Source organism: Bos javanicus, chromosome 13, assembly GCF_032452875.1.
Source record: "Bos javanicus breed banteng chromosome 13, ARS-OSU_banteng_1.0, whole genome shotgun sequence".
In the NCBI taxonomy this organism is placed as follows: Eukaryota; Metazoa; Chordata; class Mammalia; order Artiodactyla; family Bovidae; genus Bos; species Bos javanicus.
This window is the reverse complement of record NC_083880.1, coordinates 16,681,666-16,706,259: the sequence shown is the minus strand read 5'-3', so window position 1 is coordinate 16,706,259 and position 24,594 is coordinate 16,681,666. Positions and strand designations below refer to the sequence as shown.

At 45.6% G+C, this 24,594-nt stretch overlaps 1 protein-coding gene across 1 annotated transcript in view; it reads right to left on the bottom strand.

The window, feature by feature from the left end:
* Positions 1-24,594, bottom strand: part of PRKCQ (protein kinase C theta) — a 152,088-nt gene that overhangs the window by 8,808 nt on the left and 118,686 nt on the right. Inside the window, exons 13-16 of the mRNA XM_061435759.1 lie at positions 18,763-18,854; positions 16,627-16,689; positions 11,865-12,003; positions 3,433-3,621 (exon numbers count right to left, since the gene is read on the bottom strand). Coding sequence (XP_061291743.1) covers positions 3,433-3,621; positions 11,865-12,003; positions 16,627-16,689; positions 18,763-18,854 — 483 coding nt within the window. The remainder of the gene's footprint in view (positions 1-3,432; positions 3,622-11,864; positions 12,004-16,626; positions 16,690-18,762; positions 18,855-24,594) is intronic.

Sequence of the window (24,594 nt, the reverse complement as noted above, 5' to 3'; positions counted from 1 at the left end):
AAATTAGCTTTCATTTTATAGATGTGTTGTTCAGTCATTAAAAGTGAACTTAATTGGTCATTTGGGGAGTTTTCTAAGTTTACTGCCTGTTTGGATCCATCAGAAAGTGCAAGCTGAGGGTGTACTGGTTCAGAGTTTTAAATACCATCAACCTTGGGCTGGGGCTCCTCTGGGGGCTCTGTCAGCACTTCAGATTCAAGACCTTGATTCCTCAGGGAGAACTCCACAGCCGCCTCTACGTATGAAACACCCTAAATAAGCTGACAGTCGGATGAGAGGCTGAAGTGTATTGCTCAGTTTAAATTTAATTCTGAGCAGTTCTTCATGAGAAAAAAGGAGACTGGTGGAAAAAAAGATAGGCCAGATAATCTTCTAAGTTTGGATTTAAAACCACTGATAACATCTGATGTTGAAAGATCCTATTCTCGTCCCCTTTTCATTATAAGAAGAGCAGAGCTAAAAATTATTTTCCTAAATGACTTTTTATTTTAGCTAGCTGATACGAGTTGTCAGAAATCAAAACCCTGTTTTGTTCAAAACACCTGTATTTGCAGTTCTTTTTAGATCTGCTGGCTCTTGGTTAATACTCGTGGGTCTTTTTGATCCACATAGTTGCTGGAACAGCTCAGTAAATGTAGGTGCTTATCATGATATGTAATTAGCATGTTGTATGAGCATGAGTTTCTTTTTTATTTTTTACAACTTACTACAATCACCCTGTAATGGTATTTTGCATCTTCAAAAGACGAGAACTTAAAGTTTAATTCTGTAGTGATGGCTTTCCAGTACATCGCGTGTCTCTGTAATGGACTGACTCCCTGGGCGCTCCTGGTTCATGGTTAGTGATTCTTGGGGTCTGTAGCACTGGGTTCTGGTTCTTTTTTTTTTTTCTTAAGTAATTTCCTTTCTTATTTTTGTTTATTTTTGGCTGTGCTGGGTCTTCACTGTGCAGGCTTTTCTCTGGCTACAGTGAGTGCGGGTGCTCTCTGGCTGTGCTGTGGTGGCTTCTCTTGTTGCGGCCATGGGCTCACAGGCTCAGGAGCTGTGCTGCATGAGCTCAGCTGCTCCACGGTATGTGGAATCCTCCAGACCAGGACTCGAACTTGTGTCTCCTGCATTGGCAGGCGGATTCTTTACTGCTGAGCCACCAGGGAAGCCTGCCAAGGCTTAAGTCTGGTCTATCGCGGGTGAGGTCTGACTCCTGCTTTGATAGTAAATTCTGGAGATCGCTGCTAAGATGATAAGAGCCTGCAGTATCAAGGGTTCCAGGTGAAAAATACATCAATGTCTTCCTATGGACACGGGTCAGGAACGTGGCAGGAGGGCTGGCCTGCATCCATTTGGACAGCCCGTGGACTCTGCTCAGCAGGAGTCTCACCCACATGGAGTGTTGCTGGCTGAAGGTTTCATACAGAAGTTGGCTTGAGGGATGAATTCAACAGCCTGAATCTCAAGGGCTTCATTGCCAATTGTCTCCAATTACAGGCATTTCCAAGACACCTGGTAGAATCCCATACAAAGCCTTGGCTTTATTTTTTTGGTCATGTCATGTGGCTTGTGGGATCTTAGTTCCCTGACCAGGGATTGAACCTGGGCTCTCTGCATTGTGAATGCACCGAGTCCTAACTGGTCCACCGGGGAACTTCCAAAGTCTTAGCTTTAAAACTCATCAGATTCAAAGAGCAGGAGGCCCTCAGTCATACAAGAGCAGTTCTTTCTCTTCATAATCTCTCTGTCCTCTTGCTGTGTTCGGTCTGAAGCAGAAACCCAAGAGTTGGAGACGAAGGTAACGCACACACAGTTGGCACTCTATGACCACACTCTCTTCTCCAGAAGTGAGCAGCTGCCAGCCGTGAACTTGGCCAGAGGAAAGGGAGCTGGAAGTCTTTGCTTTCAAGTTAGGACTGATGTAGTGACTTATATCTTGGCCAGGACAGCTTTAATTTCTCAGCAGAGACACTGTTTTCTAACTTAGGAGTGACAAGAACTTTTTCTTTTATCTAAGAATGAGCAGAAAGCCACACATCTTATCCACATCTTCATCCAGGGTAAGGGGAAGATTTTTAACTACGTTTCAGGATCAGCGTTATAATTCGACATCTGTACACATTACAGAGCGATCACCACTGAGGTCTAATTATCACCCATCACCATAGAGTTGACCCCCCTTTATCTATTTTTGCCCAATCCCCTAACCCTCTTCTCCACTGGTAATCATGAATCTGTTCTTTGTATCCATGAGTTTGTTTTTATTTCATTGTGCTTGTTTTGTGTGTTTTCTTAGATTTCACATGAGTGAAAGCACATGGTACCTGTCTTTCTCTGTCTGACTTATTTCACTAGCTAGAACAACCCCCTAGATCCATCCATGGTGTTGTAAATGGCAATATTTCATCTTCACGGCTGAGTAATATTCCATTATGCACATCTCACACACATCATAGCTTCCCCTGTTCATCCATGGATAAACATTTAGGTTGTTTCCACATCTTGGCTATTGTAAACAATGCTGCAGTGAACACAGGGGTGCATATATATTTCCCAATTAGTGTTTCTATGTCATTTGAATGAATAACCAAAGTGGAAGACATATGAGTGCATGGCCGTTCTGTTCCTAACTTCTTGATGAACCCCCATACAGTTTTCCATGGTGTACCTATCGATTGACGTTCCCAACAACAGTGTATGAGGTTCCCTTTTCTCCATATCCCCATCAGTACTTACTTCTTGCCCTCTTGATAACAGCCACTTGGACAGGTACGAGATGACAGCTCATTGTATTTGTGACTTGCGTTCTCCCTGGTGAGTGATGTTAAGCATCTTTTCATGTACATACTAGCCCCCTGTATGTCTTTGAGAAAACTGTTGATTCAGATCCTCCTCTGCTCATTTAAAAATGGGGTTGTTTGTTGTTGAGTTGTATGATTTCTTTATGTATTTTGGATATTAATCCCTTATTAGACATATGATTTGCAAGTATCTTCTCCTATTCAAAGTTTTCATTTTGATGATTTCGTTTGCTGTGCAGAAGAAGCTTTTTAGTTTGATGTCGTCGCATATTATTTTTTTGCGTTTGTTTCCCTTGCTTATAGAGCCAGATCCCCCAAAACATTGCTAGGACTGATGTCGATGAAGTCTGTTTTCTTCTAGGAATTTTATGGCTTCAGGTGGACAGAATAGACCGTATAGGGACTGTTGCTGGAGATTTCTTTTGTAAATTATGCATGTGACTCATTTTGATAGCTCATGTTCATCCTACTGGTGCCTCAGCTAAAACAGACGGCAAGCATCCCCTTTAAGGCTGGCTCAGGACAATTGTTGTTTACTACGTACTGGGTTGGTCAAAAAGTTTGTTCCAGTCTTTCCATAACATCTTACGATCAGAATACCTAGTGCTAATCTTACAAAAGTCTCCTTGACTTCACTTCTTACCTTCACTAAAAGGTCCTTCGCCTCCTTCTCGAGCCATCGCGGGTAAAAGGGATTGTCCATGCGGATGGAGTGGAAAAGCTCCTCTTCATCCTGCCCGTGGAAAGGGGACTGGCCTACTAGCATCTCGTAGAGGAGGACACCGAAGGACCACCAGTCCACAGAGTGGTTGTACTTCTGACCCAGGAGGATCTGTGTGACCAGGAGGCAAAGAGACAGAGAATAAAAATGAGGTGGACTCGAAAACCTCGCATGGACTTCTCAAGGCCACACAGGATGTAACTCATGAGGACAGAGCGCGGTTTTACAAAGATGACACTGAAAACGATCTTTTGAGAAGTTAATGATCGGGTGGAAATGAGTGGGCAGTGCCCAAACTAAGCAAATATTTTTGAGATCAACCTCTTTTTCCCCCCACCTAAGCGAAACAGCTAAATTGTACCATCACCCCTCATCTGCCCATCTGAGACGGGAGCCTGTGGGTGACAGATTCAGCCCAGGAGAGCTGGTGTGTATCTATGCCCTTCAGTGCCTCCAAACCAAACCCACGCGTTTTATGGACTTTCTGTTAAGTGCTGGGACTTCCCTGGTTGCTTGTTGGGTAAAGAACCTGCCTGTAACGCAGGAGACACAGGAGACACGAGTTCAGTCCTTGAGTTGGGAAGATCCCCTGGAGGAGGAAATAGCAACCCACTCCAGTATTCTTACCAGGAGAATCCCATGGACAGAGGAGCCTGGTGGGCTACAGTCCAAAGATTTGCAAAGAGTTGAACATGAGTGAATGACTAAGCAACCTAAGAAAATGGTCCTGAATCTTTACATAAAGTTTTTGTAGCTAACCAAGCAGCCAAGGTGGAGAAGGCGATGGCACCCCACTCCAGTACTCTTGCCTGGAAAATCCCATGGATGGAGGAGCCTGGAAGGCTGCAGTCCTTGGGGTCGCTGAGGGTCAGACACGACTGAGCAACTTCACTTTCACTTTTCACTTCCATGCATTGGAGAAGGAAATGGCAACCCACTCCAGTGTTCTTGCCTGGAGAATCCCAGGGACGGGGGAGCCTGGTGGGCTGCCGTCTATGGGGTCGCACAGAGTCAGACATGACTGAAGTGACTTAGCAGCAAGCAGCCAAGGAGGTTGACCAAGTCCACCCCTTAAACCTAAGCAGTCATGGTTATGAAGAGTCAAATTTTGTGACAACAAAAACAAGCTTGTTAGGACAACAAGCTGATAGATACTTGCAAAAAATAAAGATCAAGTTGCAATCAGAATTTTTCAATCTGCCACTGACTTCCAGGATAAAAATGCTATCTATTGGCCTTAATATTTGAACACCAAAGTTAATCTTAAAGTTCAAAAAATAACCTTAAGGAACAGTGTAAAAGTAGACCTAGGGAGAATGATAAAATAAAGATGAGCACACACAGCACAATCTTAGTTCAGGGGCCTTTGCCTCAAGTGGGGACTGGTTCAGGTGCAATTCCCAGGACATGCCACAAGGGGGAGCCCAGGGCAACCAGAAGCCGCTCTGAGCATCACATCCTGGTACACAACTTCATTAGTGTTGGATTAACAAAAAGAAATTTGGAGGACAGGAGACAGTTAAGGTGGAAATTCAGTCTGCCAGGGCTAGGTGATAAACAGTTTCAGTCTTAAGTGAGGAGAAAGAAGCACAATGCCAATTCAGTTATTCACGGTATGAACAGAAAATCTGCAAACATCTGTGATGGGTCCTGGGCGTTTCCCCATACTTTGTGTGTTACTCCAAGAACGTCTGGGGCAGGTCCTCTTATCCCTGTGTAACAAAGGAGAGTGACTAGACCCTGGGAGGTTACATGTCTTCGGTAAGGTCTCCTGGTTAGTTAAGAGCTATGTTCTGAACCCTGGTCTTTGGGGATCTTACTATACAATGTTCCTTTTCTATTATAATGTTGTCTCCAGGATTGAAACTTTGCTCTAACTTGGTCATGCTCAAACTAGTATATATTTTTAAAGAAACTGGTGGAGAAACACTGAGATTCAAACCCTTTTGAATCTCAGACCCTGATGCCTTCTCTTGGCCATGCTGTCTTTTGTCCCATGTCCTCCCCATCTTTGCTCAAAATAATTCAGGTAATCATAATGTTACCACTTCATGTCAGAGTCCCTCTTTCTCTCTTAGAGCAAAGGAGAGCTGCAATTCCATCTGCCTTGTGGAGCTAGTAATTTGAGGTCATGCTCACCGGGTGATGTTCACAGCAGAGGAAGTGTCCTCAGAAAAACGGGTGACCTCCACTCAGCGTGACTCCTGCCTTCTCCAGGGAGCACCTTCTCTGTATTAAAATTCCTGACTACGTGGCTGGTAGATGTTAGAAAGTAGGGTGTCTCCTTAGTTTACTGTTTTCCTATTCTTTGTCAAAATGAGTGTAGACCTCCAATTATACGTCAGACCCTCGGTCTTATAGCACTGACAGGAGACAAAGGAGGTTTTGAGAAGACCCCAGGAGGCATGGATTGCTGGGACTATTCCCTGGTTTGGAGGAGCACAGTCTGCTTTTTCATGTATCGTTTCTGACACTGCACTGAATGCCTTAATTTCTTGTGTTTTGGGATCTGCCCCCATATCTTTGGGGTCCCTAAGGGAGAGTGACTGAGATGAAGGAAAAACTTCACCAAGGCCCGTGCATGGCGTGTGTGTGTAGCTTTGGAAAATGGGTAGGGTTTTGATGGAAGAGGGGGAAGCTAGGGAGTGTTCTTGTGTAAAAGAAGCCCAGGGATGGGGAAATCCAGCACAGGTTCAGAGACGGGCATCTGAGGTGCAGGGCTGAGTGCGGACATTCAGGGAACAGGTGACAGATGCTTTGAGTGGTGGGGGAGGAGCCTAGACATCAAGGTGGATAAACTGTGGTCCTTAACGGTGCGAAATTCAGTTTATTGGCAAATCAATCACATGTGCGCTGCGGTAGCACAGTTGCTGCTTCTGCTGCTAAGTCACTTCAGTCGTGTCTGACTCTGTGCGACCCCATAGACGGCAGCCCACCAGGCTCCTCTGTCCCTGGGATTCTCCAGGCAAGAACACTGGAGTGGGCTGCCATTTCCTTCTCCAATGCATGAAAGTGAAAAGTGAAAGTGAAGTCACTCGGTCGTGTCTTACTCGTAGCAAACCCATGGAGTGCAGCCTACAAGCCTCCTCCATCCATGGGATTTTCCAGGCAACAGTACTGGAGTGGGGTGCCAAGCACAGAGGAGGAAACAAGTGATTAGTGTAAGAAGCCAGAAGCATCTTCAGGGCAAAGATGACTCTGGAGGTGGGGGCGATCAGACCCAGGATCCGAAGTGCCCGGTTCAGGGCCACGGGAGAGGAGTGAAGCTGCAGTTCTTAGGACATACAATTAAGGACCTTGGCTCGGGGTTTTGGCTTGCACCAGACGATAACAGGGACCTCCTGAAGATGCTCAAAGTCGTGGCATGACAGGTTTCCCCACTAGAAAGGGAAATCTGGTGATGCAGTGGAGGAGTGGCCCTCAGTTCAAGGCACTCCAGGGGTCACCCAGACGGTGCCACAAGACGTAGATGAAGATACTAGAATTTGTATTTTTGCGAGTTTAAAAAAATTCTGAGGGACATCGGTGCCCTCGTTTAGAGACCTGAACAAGGACTAGGTTTCCCGAGAGGGGAATGGGAAGCCTCGTCCCACGAGGAGCTGGGGGTGTGCCGGCTGGGGCGTCTGTTTTCAGCGCGTCGTGAGGTGTGTCCGTTACGAGGACTTACTATCCTAAGGTGGGGCATCACCTGTGTCGTAGGCCTGGTTAAGGGGATTGCTGGGTTCTGTTTGAACTAAGCTCATTTTCACAATGTGGCAGGTCCTTAAAAAGTTATCTGCAAAGAGGCTTGGGATGAAGACCACGCTAAGTGATGTAAAGCCAAAGACGGCAGTGCAGGGGCCTTACTCCTTGTCCCAGTTCCTTGTCACTTTATCATCAGGCTGAAAATGATCATCTCATTAGTTATGGTAGGAAGCTGGCTAAATCAGGTGTATCAAAAACACTTGTAAATTCTGGATGTATATCCCCTGTTCTTAACCATGAACTTGCCTTATGTACACCCTGTGGCATCTGGCTTACACTGTGTCTGTGTGAGGGCTTTTTTATTTTAGCTATGAGCCACTAAAACCAGAAACTGAAACTAACCATCTGAATGCAGAGCTCCTAAGAACAGCAGGGAGAGATAACAAAGTCATCCTAAAGGATCAATGCAAAGAAATAGAGGAAAACAACAGAATGGGAAAGACTAGAGATCTCGTCAAGAAAATTAGAGATACCAAGGGAACATCTCATGCAAAGATGGGCACAATAAAGGACAGAAATGGTATGGACCTAACAGAAGCAGAAGACATTAAAAAGAGGTGGCAAGAATACACAGAAGAACTGTACAAAAAAGAGCTTCACAACCCAGATAACCACGCTGGGGTGATCACTCACCTAGAGCCAGACATCCTGGAATATGAAGTCAAGTGGGCCTTAGAAAGCATCACTACGAACAAAGCTAGTGGAGGTGATGGAGTTTCTGTTGAGCTATTTCAAATCCTAAAAGATGATGCTGCGAAAGTGCTGCACTCACTATGCCAGCAAATTTGGAAAATTCAGCAGTGGCCACAGGACTGGAAAAGGTCAGTTTTCATTCCAATCCCAAAGAAAGGCAATGCCAAAGACTGTTTAAACTACCGCACAATTGCACTCATCTTACACAGTAGCAAAGTAGTGTTTAAAATTCTCCAAGCGAGGCTTCAACAGTATGTGAACCGAGAACTCCCAGATGTTCAAGCTGGTTTTAGAAAAGGCACAGGAACCAGAGATCAAATTGCCAACATCCACTGGATCATCCAAAAAGCAAGAGAGTTCCAGAATAACATCTATTTCTACTTTACTGGCTATGCCAAAGCCTTTGACTGTGTGGATCATCATAAACTGTGGAAAATCCTGAAAGAGATGGGAATACCAGACCACCTGACCTGCCTCCTGAGAAATCTGTATGCAGGTCAGGAAGCAACAGTTAGAACCAGGAACAGTGGAACAACATGGTTCCAAATTGGGAAAGAAGTACATCAAGGCTATATATTGTCACCTCGCTTATTTAATTTACATGCAGAGTATATCATGCAAAATGCCAGACTGGATGAAGAACAGCTGGAATCAAGATGGCAGGGAGAAATATCAATAACCTCAGATATGGAGATGACACCACCCTTATGGCAGAAAGTGAAGAAGAACTAGAGTCTCTAGATGAAAGTGAAAGAGGAGAGTGAAAAAATTGGCTTAAAACTCAACATTCAAAAAATGGCATCTGGTCCCATCACTTCATGGCAAATAGATGGGGAGCGTGATGGACTTTATTTTCTTGGGCTCCAAAATCACTGCAGGTGGTGACTGCAGCCATGAAACTAAAAGACACTTGCTTCTTGGAAGAAAAGCTATGACCAACCTAGACAGCATATTAAAAAGCAGAGACATGACTTTATTGACAAAGGTCCATCTGGTCAAAGCTATGGTTTTTCCATTAGTCATGTACAGATATGAGAGCTGGACCATAAAGAAAGCTGAGTGCCGAAGAATGGATGCTTTTGAACTGTATTAGTATCGGAGAAGACTCTTGAGAGTCCCTTGGACTGCAAGGAGATCCAACCAGTCCATCCTAAAAGAGATCAGTCTTGGGTGTTCATTGGAAGGACTGATGCTGAAGCTGAAACTCTAATACTTTGGCCACCTCATGTGAAGAACTGACTCATTGGAAAAGACCCTGAAGCTGGGAAAGACTGAAGACAGGAGGAGAAGGGGACGACAGAGGATGAGATGTTTGGATGGCATCACCGACTCGGACATGAGTTTGAGCAAGCTCTGGCAGATGGTGATGAACAGGGAAGCCTGGTGTGCTGCAGTCCATGGGGTTGCGAAGAGTAGGACACAACTGAGCGACTGAACTGAACCAGTATTTTGAGTGCCTATCACAAAGTACTAAGCCAAGATTTTAAAAATTATTGAGCCTCATGATTTTAGTAGAGCATAAAATGTACTACGAATAGTCATAGTTATTTAAGACTATTTCATCTTAAGTTCAGCCAATTCCTTTTCCTGCATGTTTTAGAACACACACTGTACTGTTGCTGCTGCTGTTGCTAAGTCGCTTCAGTCATGTCCGACTCTCTGCGACCCCATAGACGGCAGCCCCCTAGACTAGCTGGTGATAATGTATAATAAATACACGCAAGCTGGCGATGCATTTTTAACTGATAAAGGATGATCTAAAAGTGAAAATGTAATTATGCAGTGGCTGTTGGGTGGTCCTGGAGCAGAAAACCAGGTCAAAAGGCATCACCGGGGTCCAACCAGAGGTGCTGAGGTCCTGGACAGGGATTTGCTGCTGAATTTGTTTTGCCCCAGACGGGGAGGGACTGGAGAAGATCATATTTCATTCACAAAAGTATTCACTCTGAGCATCAAAAAAGAATCAAGGTGCAGGGGAGAGGGGGAATCTTAATTCACAAGACTGGGGAAGGATGAAAATAGATGTGTGAAGTCCTGAGGTCTAAATTTAGAGGGTCTTGGCATTTGGATTTGGGAGGGTCAAGAAAGAACAGAGAGAACAGGTTTGGGACCTGCTATGTTTGAATGGCCTGTGCCAGTTAGTTGGAGATCTCAGCAGGAAAACAGACGTATGGGTCTGGACAAGAAGTCTGGGCATGGCTGCAGTGATTTGAAATCACAGTCATACATACAGCTGCTGGTCATGGAGAATGTATGGGAGGAAAAAGGACCAGGAGTGGAGCTGTGTGAAGACAAGCATGATTGAAGGTGAGAGAATGAGACTGAAGTTGCAGAGAGAAGCCAATCTCAGAGGCTAAATTCTGGAAGATGCCAAAGAAAAGAGATTGAAACTGAAGGACTGCCCAAGATAGGGCTTGGCATAAGGCATGTGTAGACAGGGCAGTTAAAGCCATAGTCTGCTCACCAGAGGCCAAGGTCACATTTAAAAAAGGTGCAGTCAAAACTAAATAAATACGTGCAGGGCGGAGTCTCCTGTTTCCCAGAGTGAAGATGCTGCTGTTACTTTGGCAATGACAGGGATCTGTCGCTAAATTTGTTTTGCCCTGGAGACCAGAGGCCCATCATTGTCTATCAAACAACCACGCAGCACTCACACACTTTTCAACAATTCTTCATTCACTGTTTGAAAAGGTATCTATTAGCACCTCAATGTGCCAAGCCTTGTGCTCCATCCTTGGATATAAAAGTGAGGAAGAATACACTGATCCACACAAGTGACAAGACGAGAAAACAACGGTATACACCTGTACCAACATCACTGCCCTGGTTTTGCTATTGCACCATAGCGATTGAAGATGAAACTGGTGGGGGAGATGGTGAACGGTAGATATGGGTGATGTTTCTTTACTATTTTTGGAAACTTCTTGTGAATTTGTAATTGTTCCAAAATAAAGTGTCTAAAAAGTGAATAAGCAGCAGTCCTGGAACTTCCTTGGTAGTCCAGAGGCTGAGACTCCCCACTCCCAATGCAGGGCGCCTAGGTTCAATCCCTGGTTGGGGAACTAGATCCCACGTGCTGCAACTAAAAAAAAAAAAAAAGATCCTGCATGCTTCAACAAAGATGCGGTGCAGCCAAATAAATGCTTTTTTAAAAAGAAAGAAACGGCCGCTGGTATTAGGGCAATCATCCAATAGTGCAGAGAGATTTAAGACAGAAAAGCCACGATGACAAATGTATGGTGCTAGAAGGACCACGTGGCAAGGGGGTGTCTCTCTCATCTGCCCGGGTGGGCAGCTAGCACGGAATCCACAACTGGGAGGGCAGGCAGTGGGCAAAGCAGGATTGAAGGATGCCTTCTGAGCAAACGCTGCACTTCCAGGGGCTCAGAATACACGAGCAATGGCTTGTTTCTTTTTTAAGCGTTCATAGGCTCTCCCATGTGGCAAAACAGACAAGACAGAAGTATTCTCATTTTCCACGAGCATGTGGGGCTCTCCAGGCTCACACGGGACACAGCCTGGTAACCACAACTTGGGCGTTTCTGATCCCAAACGAAGCCACTGAACGTAGGTGGATGCCCATGAGCCTGTCCAGGGTCCACCTGGCTCTCCTCCAGCGGCTGCTTTCGGTTGCTCTGAGCAGGGTGAATATATTTTAAGGCTGGGGTGGGGGGAGCCAGGACAGGAGGGACCTGCTGGGTCCTTCATGCTTGGCGAGATGCCGCAGTCAGGGCTGGTACCACCCGCCAGGAGACACTAGCAGTGCCTGTGTGCAGGTGCGTTTGTCAAGTATTTGGATTAACAGACACACCTCCTGCACCAAAGCACTTTGAAGTCTTTGGTTTTTCCGGGGAGGCGGAAGCAGCAGCGCTGGCCCGGGGCGTGCTGAGGTGGGGAGGGGCCGGGGCGCTCCCTACCTCCGGCGCGATGTAGTCGGGGGTCCCGCAGAAGGTGTTGGTCCTGGCGTCTCCCAGCATGTTCTCCTTGCACATCCCGAAGTCTGCGATTTTGATGTGTCCATCTTTGTCTAAGAGGATGTTATCCAGCTTCAGGTCCCTGAAAAACAAAGCAGGTTCTCACTTTAATAAGGCAGTTTTGGTGACATGGGGTTGCTGTGTAAGACGGGACACGGTGGCCTCTGTGTACCATCGGAGTTTTCAAATCAAGACGGCAGAGCAGGACGTGCGTGCGTCTTCTCCCAGCACAGCTGGAAAGGCCACCCGTGGGTGCTTTGCTGGTTCTCCTCTCTCCTTTCAACCCTTCATCCACGGCACAGCTCAGGGGCTCACTGCTTCTCCTCCATGGGGTTTCCTCCGTGACCAGCATCTCTGCCCAGGACTCGATCTATTACAGCCCCACGCAGGCAGGTAAGCTATTTCTGGGCCCAGCTCTGAAGGCTTCCCTGGTGGCTCAGACGGTAAAGTGTCTGCCTGCAATGCAGGAGACCCAGGTTCAATCCCTGGGTTGAGAAGATCCCCTGGAGAAGGGAATGGCAACCCACTCCAGTATTCTTGCCTGGAAAATCCCATGGACAGAGGAGCCTGGTGGGCTACAGTCCAGAGTCGGACACGACTGAGCGACTTCTCTTTCACTCTGACAGAGTCCTGTATCTTCTATGCCCGGTGCAGTGCCTGGCCCATCTCAAGAGCTCCATCCGTATTTCTTGTATGAATGGCTGTGCAGGTGCCAAGATGGGGATGCATAAAGGTCATGTGTCATCTCTGCAAAGCAGCACCCCTCAATATTAAGAGGGGCCTTCCAGAAATGAAGCCTGGTGTGTCTGGGGTTGGGTGGTATTTAGTATTACACAACACGTACACGCGTTCACTTCTATGCAGATAGGGGAGCAGATAAGCCCGACTCATCAAGGAAAAGGCTGGCTGCTACCCATTTCCCTTTCTCACTTATTAAGGAGTAGTTGTTACTCAGTCGCTCAGTTGTGTTTGACTCGTTGTAACTCCATGGACCATATAGCCTGCCAGGCTCCTCTGTCCATGGGATTCTCCAGGCAAGGATACTGGAGTGGGTTGCCATTTCCTTCTCCAGGGGATCTCCCCAACCCAGGGATCAAACCCAGATCTCATGCATTGGCAGGAGGATTCTTTACCACTGAGCCACCTGGGAAGCCCATTCATTCAGTGAGGCCTAGCTTCTGCTTAATCAAGAGTTTGAGGTTTTACATTGCTTGTAATCAGTATCCACATTCTAAAGTTCCCATCGCTATTTCTCTCTCTTGTTAAACTCTATGCTTCAAGAGGGTAGAAATACGTATTATCACTCACTGTACAGCAATGCTGTGACAAGAGTGTGGCCTGTGGCGATCGTCCCATAAATATTTGTTGAATGAATTCATCACGAGCTGGTGACTACCTCACCACTTCATCGCCTGCTGCAATGAAGTCCTGAGTAGTGGTTCCCTTTCAGTGCTTTCTCTCCTCGTTTGAGCAGATCAGCCGGGGACAGAGAGCAGGGGATACAGTCCTCTTCTGGTGGATGGATGCTGCTAGCAGCTGAACCCAGAACTGATGTCTTACATCAGGACCAGCATGCTAACCTCTGGCACCAACGCCTCATGGACAGTCGGTCTGACCAGAGGCGTGGATGCTCCCATGGTACAGGAATGTGTATCTCACATTCATATCAGTATCGGTATCATATCAGTATCATATCAAATGCCATCACGCTCTCATTAATGAGGACTACACACTTCGGATATGTCTGTCTTCTCCTTAGGCAGGCCTTTGGCTTTGTTCCTTCGTTGTAATTAAACCCACTTTCATTGTGATGTGTTGCCTGTATTTAAACTTGAGGGAAATGTCAAGTTAGAGTCTAGTGAAAAAGAAAACTTTTTTCTCCCACCCATAATCACAAACCTCTCACATTCTGCCTTGGACCCTAGGCTGAGCATGTCTGTCTGAGAGTCTCCCTCGGGCACTCTTCCTTAGAATCTTATTCCCTTGGACTTTCTAAGAGTTTGCTGTTCGTGTCTTTTCATGTCCTTATATTTTACCTTCAAAAAAAACCCCAAACCCCAAACAAAGTACAAACCCAGAAAGGGACTTCCTCAGGTGTCCAGAGGCTGGACTTCTATAGCTTCATTATCCACCACGATGCTTAACAGAGGCTGTGTGTTCAGCGGGTACTCCGTCCAAGTTACCAGGTGTAGTGAGTTTAAGGTACCCCACACCCACCAACGATGTTTCTATCCTAACCCCCAGGACCTTATGAATGAGATCTTATAAAGAGAGTATTTGCAGATGTAATCAAGTGAAGGATCTTGAAATGATATCATCTTCGATTATCTGTTGTTGCTCAGTCACTTAGTCGTGTCTGACTCTTTGTGATCCCATGAACTGTAGCCTACCAGGCTCCTCTGTCAGTGGGATTTTCCATGCAAGAATACTAGAGTGGGTAGAATACTAGAAGGGTAGATTCCCTTCTCCAGGGAATCTTCCTGACCCAGGGATAGAACCCATGTCTCCGCATTGGCAGGAGACCAGTGAGCCACCAGGGAAGCCCTGGTTTATCTGATGCTGTTGCTGCTGCTAAGTCGCTTCAGTCATGTCCGACTCTGTGCGACCCCATAGATGGCAGCCCACCAGGCTCCCCCCTCCCTGGGATTCTCCAGACAAGAACACTGGAGTGGGTTGCCATTTCCTTCTCCAATGCATGAAAGTGAAAAGTGAAAGTGAAGTCGCTCAGTCGTGTCTGACTCTTCGCGACCCCATGGACTGCAGCCCACCAGGCTCCTCCATCCATGGGATTTTCCAGGCAAGAGTACTGGAGTTGGGTGCCATGAGTGGTCCTGTGGACACCTTGATTCTGGACCTCGGGACTCCACAGGTGGGAGGGGATAAACTCCGTTGGCTGAAGTCATCAAATTTGTGCTAAATCTTATGGCAACCCTTTGAAACTAATCATCAGTGGACAGAAAAAGGAAACTAACAATCTCCTTGTGAATTCAGGGGCCCAATGAGTGTCAGTGAGTAAGGTTACAAGGCACCTTGTAGGCTGAAAATTTTCTGAAGGCCAATCTCAGTGGCCATGTACCTGCTGGGTGACGTCCCTCGGTTCAAATTATTCAATGACTTCCCAGGATCTCCTACAATCCTATGATTACACTGCTAAGTAAAGGTAGTGTTCCTTCTTAGAGGTGCATAAGGCACTTCAGAAAACATGATTTCCCAAACAATTTATGATATTAAAGACACTTATGGACCCTCATTGTCTTTTTGTCCTGAGTGTCAGTAATTTACAAGAGATGAAGAGAGAGAATGTGGAGAAGCAGCCTGCACTGGGGCATGTGAGGTTTGGTGGCACAAGGTCCCTTTCAGCTCTAAGATCTCTCTTCTCTTTGATCTTCCTAGTTTTTCCTCCCTCTTTTCCTATCCGTCCATCCCACACAATCTAGAGGGCCTCAATACTTTGGGGATACTGCAGGCATTTCATATAGAAGGAGAAAAACAAACCATGGAATCTGATCAGGGTTTTCACCATCCTGGTGATCAGATCTCAATTTCCTGAAGATTAAAGAATCACATCAGGTTTTTAACCTATCGTTTTGTAGACAGACCCCCACCCAATACAAAAGTATATCCAAAGGGTGTCAGAGAGACTGCTTAAGAAAAATGAGTGTGGAAACCTCCCCCGAGTCATCTGGTTCGGCAGGTCTAAACAGGGTGCCCACACTTGGCTGCACCCTCTGGAAGTAGAGAGGTCTCCCCAGGTGGAGCTTCAGTCTACTCTGTAAGCACTGGTACGGACCATCCTGGATGGAATGCTTCTGGAGCACATTATACACAATTTGCTGTCTCCAGCAATTTGTGCAGAGCGTCACTTGGCCTTTCCTAATGACTCAGGGTCCTTCCTGAGCAATGGTCACAGAAAAGTAGGTGACCCCCATTCTCCTGGGCCGTGAGCTTGTCCTGCCTTCCCCCTTTATGCCAGGTCCTCAGCTGTCTCTTCTCACTGTGGCCCCTGTGCAGGCCTCCAGCTGCTCAGCTGGCATCCTGTCTAGCTCCTTTCTTTTATAAAAAAATTATCCCCCCCTCTAATCTGCAGTGAGTTGGAAACTAGGTAACTAAGCCTTTGAAGATATGTATGTTAAATGAGTTCACATGTGCCTTGAGAAATGGACACTGAAGTACATTAGCTTTTATCCAAGAAGGCTGTGAGATGATGATGTACAGTAAGCTCTGGATGGATATCCGCTCAAGAAAGAGGGGACACGTGGCGTCCTGGGTACGGTGACGAGGTGTAGGCATGTAGGTTTTCACAGGCGTGCTTGAGTGTTCAAGGAAGGACTTCCCTCCGCCCTCACCCAGCAGGACACTCAATATGCAGATACAGCCAAGAAGGAAAAGGAGACAGAAAACAATAGTAAGACGTCAGAGAGAAAGTAACGGGAGGAAATGAGACAAAGGGAGGCAAGAGGGAGAAGAAAAGGAAAGAACGGACAGAATGAGGTCGCAGCCCCTCGGCTTTGAGATGGGAACTTCCTCCTTGGTTGGTAAATCAGTATCCGAGATCACTCTGGGCGGGAAGCCTGGGTGTGGAACTTTGCGCCACAAAAGCTCACTGACCACTGCCTGAGCAGTGACGGACCTGAGCACGATGATTAAACCTCCCGGGGCAGGGAATCCCGATATCCCAGGGCTTGTTCCAAAAGAGCCAGCTTACCTGTAGACAATTCCTTTGGAATGAAGGAACTGCAGACCGAGGATGATTTCGGCAGCGTAGAACCTGAGCGAAGGAAAATCGAGGTTCCACGTGAAATGTTTAGTGGGAAAAAGTTCCTTTTTAGACAGAGTGACTGTGTGGTGTTCTGCTAAATGTACATGCAGAATTTTGTTTAACCCTAACAAAAGGAAGACGGCATCCATTCTATACGCCCAGCTTCAGCCCTGAGAGAATGAAACAGAGTTGGTATCTAGTGCTGCTTCTTATACTGTGAACTAGAATGCTTGAATTATCATTTTGGCAGGTTCTGAGAACATACAAAGACACTAAGTGTAATAATAATTAATAATTTTCCCTTTTATTTTAAAATCTACCTGGACCCCAGATTCCACATGGACCTGACTTGCTCACATGTAAAAGATGCAGTTGGAGAGGAGGAATACATACCTCCTCTCCAGTGATCTCGCAGGTTCAGTTCTAGACCACTGCAGTAAAGCAGGTCTTTTTTTTTTTGGGGGGGGGTTGGTTTTCCTGTGCATACAAAAGTTACATTGACACTATACCAGTCTATGAGGTATGCAATAGTCTAAAAAATGCACATGCCTTAATTAAAAATACTTGCTGTGAAGTATACTTCAATAAAAAATAAATGAAAAATACAGCTAAAAGATGCTAACCATCATCTAACAATGTAGAGTTGCCACAAACCTGCATTTATTGAAAAAAAAAAAAAAAGGCTATCTGCAAAGCATGATAAAATGAAGTGCAGTAAAAGGAGATATGCCTGTGTTAGGAGGTGATCCTGTGCTCTAGACCTTCAAAGATGAGTGACTCAAAGGAGGTGAGTTTAACCATCACTAGTTGGATTAGATAAAAGGGAGAACTTCCCGCAAGTGTGGTCCACTGGATCTTGGAGAGGAATGCAGGAATCCCTTCCTGGGAGGCAGTGAGGAAAGACAGACAGCGTGTATCTGTGATGCCTCCCACACTTAACAGACCTGGAGGGGACCGGGAGAACCCTTTATAGCAGACTGTAGCAGTGCCCAAAGATTTCTGTGCTGCAGAAATCCCATAAAATTATCCCATGACGGGTCCTGGAGACAACGAGATCAGCGGCGAGCTACCCACTGGATGTGACAAGACAGACGTTTCAGCCGCAGTTTCTGCAGAAGCTGCTGCAAGGCTCCGTCTTTCAATGCAGCTTGACATGAACCACTCTGAGTGTTTGTTAGGAGTGAGTGAGAGATTCTTGAGCATACAGGGAAGAAGGCTAGTGTGTACCCACACTTTTAGGTGGGCCCAGGGGCACAGTTTTTGAAGGTCTCAGGCGTTTGATGACTCAGGAAAGAGGGCCCGAGGGAGGCAGGATGCAGAGGGTTCTGTGAGCTCTGCTCCAGTCCACCCAGTAAACCCACCTTGCTTGATTTTGCCTGCATCCAGGGTGCGTGTGTGCGTTCAGTTGCTCAGTGGTGTCTGATTCTGTGTGACCTCGTGGATGGTAGCCCACCAGGCTCCCCTGTCCTTGGTATTTTCCAGGCAAGAAAACTGGAGTGGGTTGCCATTTCCTACTCCAGGGGATCTTTCTGGCCTAGGGATCAAACCTGAGTCCCTTGCATCTCCTGCACTGGCAGGTGGATTCATCACTACTAGAGCCACCTGGGAAGCCAGCACCTAGGGTGACTTGACGCCAAAGAAGGTGGAGATTTATTCTTGAGAGAAGGCAAATGTCTCTTCCTGTTCCCCAGTTCTCCTGCCCCCAGAGCTGAATGCTTGATGCTTTACTCTGAGCTTCCCTTGAAAGGCCCTGTGGACATCCCCCCGTGACCCCTCTTCCATTTGACTTCCATTCAAGGGGCAAATCTTGTTTCTAGGTTCAGAAGACTTAGAAGGCTGATGAATTGGGGTGGTTCCTTAAATATACTTGATCTTGAGGCAGAAAAATGAAATAAAACTAACTGAATGGAAGCTTTGGGTGCTGGGAAAACAGGGGCTTCATTGGACGTGTTTCTGGGGTCACCTCGCCCTGCAGTTTAGGTCCACTGAGTAAAGCATGTGGGAAAAAGCAAGGTGCGGGCACAGTGGACCCCAGTCCCCGAGCAGACAAGGGGGACCCCCAACCTTACAAAGGGCTCTTACGTGGCCCTGCAGAGGTCGAACTTGTGGCAGCTCTGGATGTGGTACATTAAGTCTCCTCCGTTGAGATACTCCATCACAAAAAAGAGGTTCTCCTGCAGAAAGACACGACAATCCCACTGTGAGCTTCTTTAAGACAAGTGCTACTTTTTTTATTGGGGTATAGCTGCTTTACAACAATGTGTTTCACATGGTTTCTGCTGTAGAACGTGAATCAGCTGCATGTATACCTATATCCCCTCCCCCTGGGACCTACCCACATCCCATCCCTCTAGGTCATCACCGAGCACCAAGCTGAGCTCCCTGTGCCATACAGCAGCTTCCCACTATCTATTCTACACATTGCAGTGTATACATATCAGACCCAATCTCCCAATTCATCCCAACCTCCTCTTCCTCCCTTGTGTCCGTATGTTCATTCCCTACCTCTGTGTCTCTGTTTCTGCCTTGCAAAGAGGTTCATCAGTACTATTTTTCTAGATTCCACATACACGCATTCATATACGATACTTGTTTTTCTCTTTCTGGCTTACTTTTCAAAAGAATGAGTTTCATTATTTCAGAGGAACCAATTCTGTCTTGAAATCGCTTACAAAAGGGCTGGCAAGATAATTTAGTTGATCTGCAGCATTTCTGAACCCCAACAAGTCTGGGAAGTTGGGGGTGGTGGTGAGTGTGATGTTGGATGCCTGAATGCGCTGATGCGGTGGAGCAGACAGAGCACAACATGAGGGAGGGGCCATCTGGACTTGCCCACCTGACTGTGGGATGGTCTCGGGCTCTTCAATGCGTGCTGACTGCCTACCTACTCAAGCTGACAAGCGTGTAGGATGGTAAAAGTGGGGCTTCCCTGGTGGCTCGGATGGTAAAGAATCTGCCTGCCAATGCAGGAGACATGGGCTCCATCCCTGACTCGGGAAGCTCCCCTAGAGGAGGAAATGGCAACCCACACCAGTACTCTTGTCTGGGAAATCCCATGGACAGAGGAGCCTTTTTGGCTACAGTCCATGGGGTCGCAAAGAGCCAGACACAACTTAGCAAATGAACGCGCACGCATGAGCACCCTGATTTTGAGAGTCCTCATGAACCACAGAATTAGTAATCTATTCATGTGGAGATGGCTGGCATGTCTGCACATAAATCTGCACCTGTGAACCTGACCCGGGTGATTTTTTAATTTTTTAAACACAATTAACTACCATGACGCCCTCAAGAAGGTCACAAAATAGAGGAGAGAGGGCTTCCTCCAGTTTAAGTCATCTACTGTTTATGTCAATGGAGCTTGGCCTGGGGGCAAATACCTCCATGCACCGTGTCCTGACTGCCTTAACATTTAAGTCAATGCCACCGTGAGAAGCAGAATGGGTTAGTTAGGACGGAGTGGGCTGGCACGATTCTGAGCTTGAGAAGAGTGCAGGTGAATCACTTTTCAATTGGCCTTTGTATTTTGTTTCTGAATCGTGTCTTTTGTTCTCTTATAAAGAACTCAAGCAGGCCTGCTCAGAGTGTATTATTTCTGATTTCAGAAAGAGTCCAAACAAAGAATTAGAATTCAATAACCTCTAGGATTTGCCCCGAGTCCGAGCATTCGGCGAGTCTTTCCTTTTGCCTACTTAGCTGGCAAAACCATACCATTTTGTCAAGTAGCTCCACGAAGACGTGAATTTTACAAGAGGAAGGTTGCATTAGGATGCTCCCTCCAGCAGGGGTGTGGCTGAGGTTCTTATTCATGACACAAGAAAACACTGAGCATCTTTCCATCTGATCAGTGAAGTCAGTTTTATTTTTTATTTAAAATCTTTTTTTTGGCTGGGATGCACAGCTTGTGGGATTTCAGTTCCCTAACCGGGAACTGAATCTGGGCCGTCAGCAGTGAGAATGCAGAGTTCTAACCACTGGACTGTCAGGAAGTCCCTGAAGTCAGTTCTCACTGGGGTTTGCCAGTACCCTGATTATGGGCACTAAAAGAAGCGATACAGTGAAGAACCTCTGGCTGACAAGAAAGCATTTGATACATCATTCAATGATGTTTATCTCTCAGCTCCCCAGTTTGCAAATACATCTATGGAATACATGCTGTTCTGCACCTGGCCCACAAAAGCAAGAGAGTCAGAGTTAGTTTCTGCTTTGCTGTGCTTCTCTGACAATTGAAGGCAATACTTAATGCTGATACGCTGGCAAAGACTGAAGGCAGGAGGAGAAGGGGACAACGGAGGATGAGATGGTTGGATGGCATCACTGACTCAATGGACAATGAGACTGAGCAAGCTCTGGGAGATGGTGAGGGACAGGGAAGCCTGGCGTGCTGCAGTCCATGGGGTCACAAAGAGTGGGGCATGACTGAGCGACATGCTGTGAACAGGCTCAGGGGTAAAGAATCCTCCTGCAGTGCATTTCTTATAGAGTGCATATTCTTGTAGAGTCATTTATTTTTTAAACTTCTTATTGGAGTATAGCTGATTTACCATGTTGTAAAGCAACAATGTTAGTTTCTACTGTATAGCAAAGTGTAACGTCAGTTAAATACTGAGTACTTTCAAAACTTCAGAACAGCAAAGGAGTCTGTGTGTTTGTGTCCAAAGTACTGTATTTTCCAGAGCATCTACAAAGATCTTTCACCACTTGGCTGATGGGATGTATTTTGTTCTCCTGTATTTTGGGTTGACTAAAAAAGTTCATTCAAGTTGACCCGGAAAATGTTATGGAAAAACCCAAATGAATTTTTTGCCCAACACAATACTCATAAAAATATGAGAGACCGATTTAGGGAGCCTCTAACATCTAAATTCTTTTGTATTCATCTTCTTTGTGAAATATTTATATAAAATTTAGCTGTAAAGGCACTTTATACTAGTAGAAAGGAGGAAGGCTGGTCACAGCTATATACAGGAATAGAAGTACTTAGACACTTCACTAATCTAAGAATTGGGGAAAAAATCATTTTTCACGTGAGAGGTATGTATTCATCTCAGTGGTTTTCAAAGCCAAATCCTTGAAATCATTAAGGTCTAAATTTAACCTAGGTATTGCACTTGAATCTCCACCTTGGTGGATCCCACCCTTGTTACTTACTCTGTTGATGCCCTGAGTATGGACGAGAGTGAGAGTGGAGGCAAGTCCCCTTCAGAGGGCTGACTACCTCTGCAAGATTTACATTTTTACTTCTACTTAATGTCCGCCCAAAAGCAAAGTTTTGGTTTGGAATTACAGACTGAGCAAGTTGCTTCCTGGACATCCGCATCTCTGGGGTGGGGAGAAGAGCATGGAGCTGGGGTCAGGGCTGCCCACACCAGGAGCTCACAGAACCAGTGAGTGACCCAGCCTAGGGTGGAGCTCTCATCACTGAGGCACACGGGCTCAGCACCTTGGCAGGGCGCACCCAGAGCCCCTGTTGCTACAGGCGCACGCCCGCGTCAGTGTGGTCAGGAGAACACTCAGTGTCTTAGGTATGCTTGTAATTTAGAAGACTGGAGTCGAACTTAATTTATTCCTTAGTTGTTTACCGAGCCATAAGCTAAAACATCCTAGGAAACAGGTTTATTTCCTTTTTTCAAAAAGAATAAGCCATCAAAGAAACCCAAAGATAATCATGTGTACTTCTGACACCTAAATGTTGGGTGGGTATGTGTGTGAAGGAGGCAGGGCTCCCTGCAGGCTGGCAGACTCATTCATTACATATGGCCTGTTTATATTTCTACTGTAAGTTCTAATTAGTAAAGCTCACTGCCTTCCATAGATTCACTAAAACGTATCAGAAATAAAGTGCCCAAGTTTCTAGAGGCTTGTACGTGCACCAGAACTTGGGCTCAGTTGGTATTTTCTGGCTTAACTGTCCCACAGGGTCATCTTGTAGTAACTAACAAACTCTCTCCTTCTGTAACATGTGCTAGCAGGGATTCAGTTCATGAATTTTAAAATTGTTTTCCCTGATATGACTGGGTCTCCACTAAGAGGACATAGTGTAGTGAGGCTGACGGACTTTGCTCCCAAACTGCTGCCCTGCTTGACAGCTGTGTGACCTCTGGTGTCTTTGTGCCCCTGCAGGGGTGACCTCGATTTTCTTGTTTGTAAAATGGGGATGATAATAGTGTCTACTTTAGAAGGTTGCTATGAAGAATAAATGATCTAAAATACACATCATGCCTCAGTTCAGTTCAGTTCAGTCGCTCAGCCATGCCCGACTCTTTGCGACCCCATGAATCGCAGCACGCCAGGCCTCCCTGTCCATCACCAACTCCAGGAGTTCACCCACACTCACATCCATCGAGTCCATGATGCCATCCAGCCATCTCATCCTCTGTCGTCCCCTTCTCCTCCTGCCCCCAATCCCTCCCAGCATCAGAGTCTTTTCCAATGAGTCAACTCTTCGCATCAAGGGGCCAAAGTACTGGAGTTTCAGCCTCAGCATCAGTCCTTCCAAAGAACACCCAGGACTGATCTCCTTCAGAATGGACTGGTTGGATCTCCCTGCAGTCCAAGGGACTCTCAAGAGTCTTCTCCAACACCACAGTTCAAAAGCATCAATTCTTCGGCGCTTAGCTTTCTTCACAGTCCAACTCTCACATCCATACATGACCACTGGAAAAACCATAGCCTTGACTAGATGGAACTTTGTTGGCAAAGTAACATCTCTGCTTTTCAATATGCTATCTAGGTTGGTCATAACTTTCCTTCCAAGGAGTAAGCGTCTTTTAATTTCATGGCTGCAGTCACCATCTGCAGTGATTTTGGAGCCCCCCAAAATAAAGTCTGACACTGTTTCCACTGTTTCCCCATCTAGAAATGATTTAAAATATGTAACATGCCTAGAACATGGAGTCGCATACAGTAAATGCTTTATAAACATCAGCTGTTATTTATGACTATAATTAATTATACATAATATACATGCATGTTGAGAAATATACATTCACAAGCACAGAAGGGTTCCTGGAACCGACTGAATTTTAACATAAAAGACAAGTTTTAAGGAATACGGCTTTGATATGAAAATGATCTACTCTGCTGAAGATTTTAAAGTTATCTTCCCCCCTTCATTAGCAACGAGAAACTAATACTGAAAAAAGATGAATACTCAAAAATCCTACCTCTGGGTACCTTTGAATGATATAGCTAGAAATGACTCTCTTCTTTAATGCTTTTGTGTATTCTCCACTTTTTAAAGTATATTTTGGTGTAATTACTTTTATAACTAGGGAAAACACTAATGAAATTTCCTTAAGAATTTATAAGTGAGTGAGTTTTCCATCACCTGATGTTTCTATAGTGTAGATTCTCTGTATTTACCATGGGGGTTTGCTATTTGATATGGACATCTCGATTCAGTGTTTGATGTAAAGATGCTATCTTTTTTAGCTCAACTAAATTGAAACTGGCAGGCTTAGCATTATGAAGACAGCATGATCAGGTAGCACCTGATACTCCCTGATAAAATCTGAGTCATCTGATAAAAGACCTCTTACATCATTTTAATAAAAATAATACAAATTTTAGAAAAGATTTTAAAAAAGAATCGGTAACAGAAAGATTTAAAAGGGAAAGCCTCTTTAGTGTAAAAGTTTACATTGACAAATGTGAAAGATGATTAAATGTAAGATTAAAGTGACAGATTTAACAAAATCAGTGGTGTAATTGTCATAGGACTGTGTTTGCATGTCAGTGTCCTTTGGAGGAATTACAAGACCCAGGGCTGTCAACACACCAGGACTTACAACATAAGCTTATTCTTTAAAAGACATTTTGTGAATGAACATTCTAGAATTGGTAAAGGGGAAATGTAAACTTATCCTAATATGATCTGGCTTCTACCTGATTTCTCCTTAGAAGGATTACATT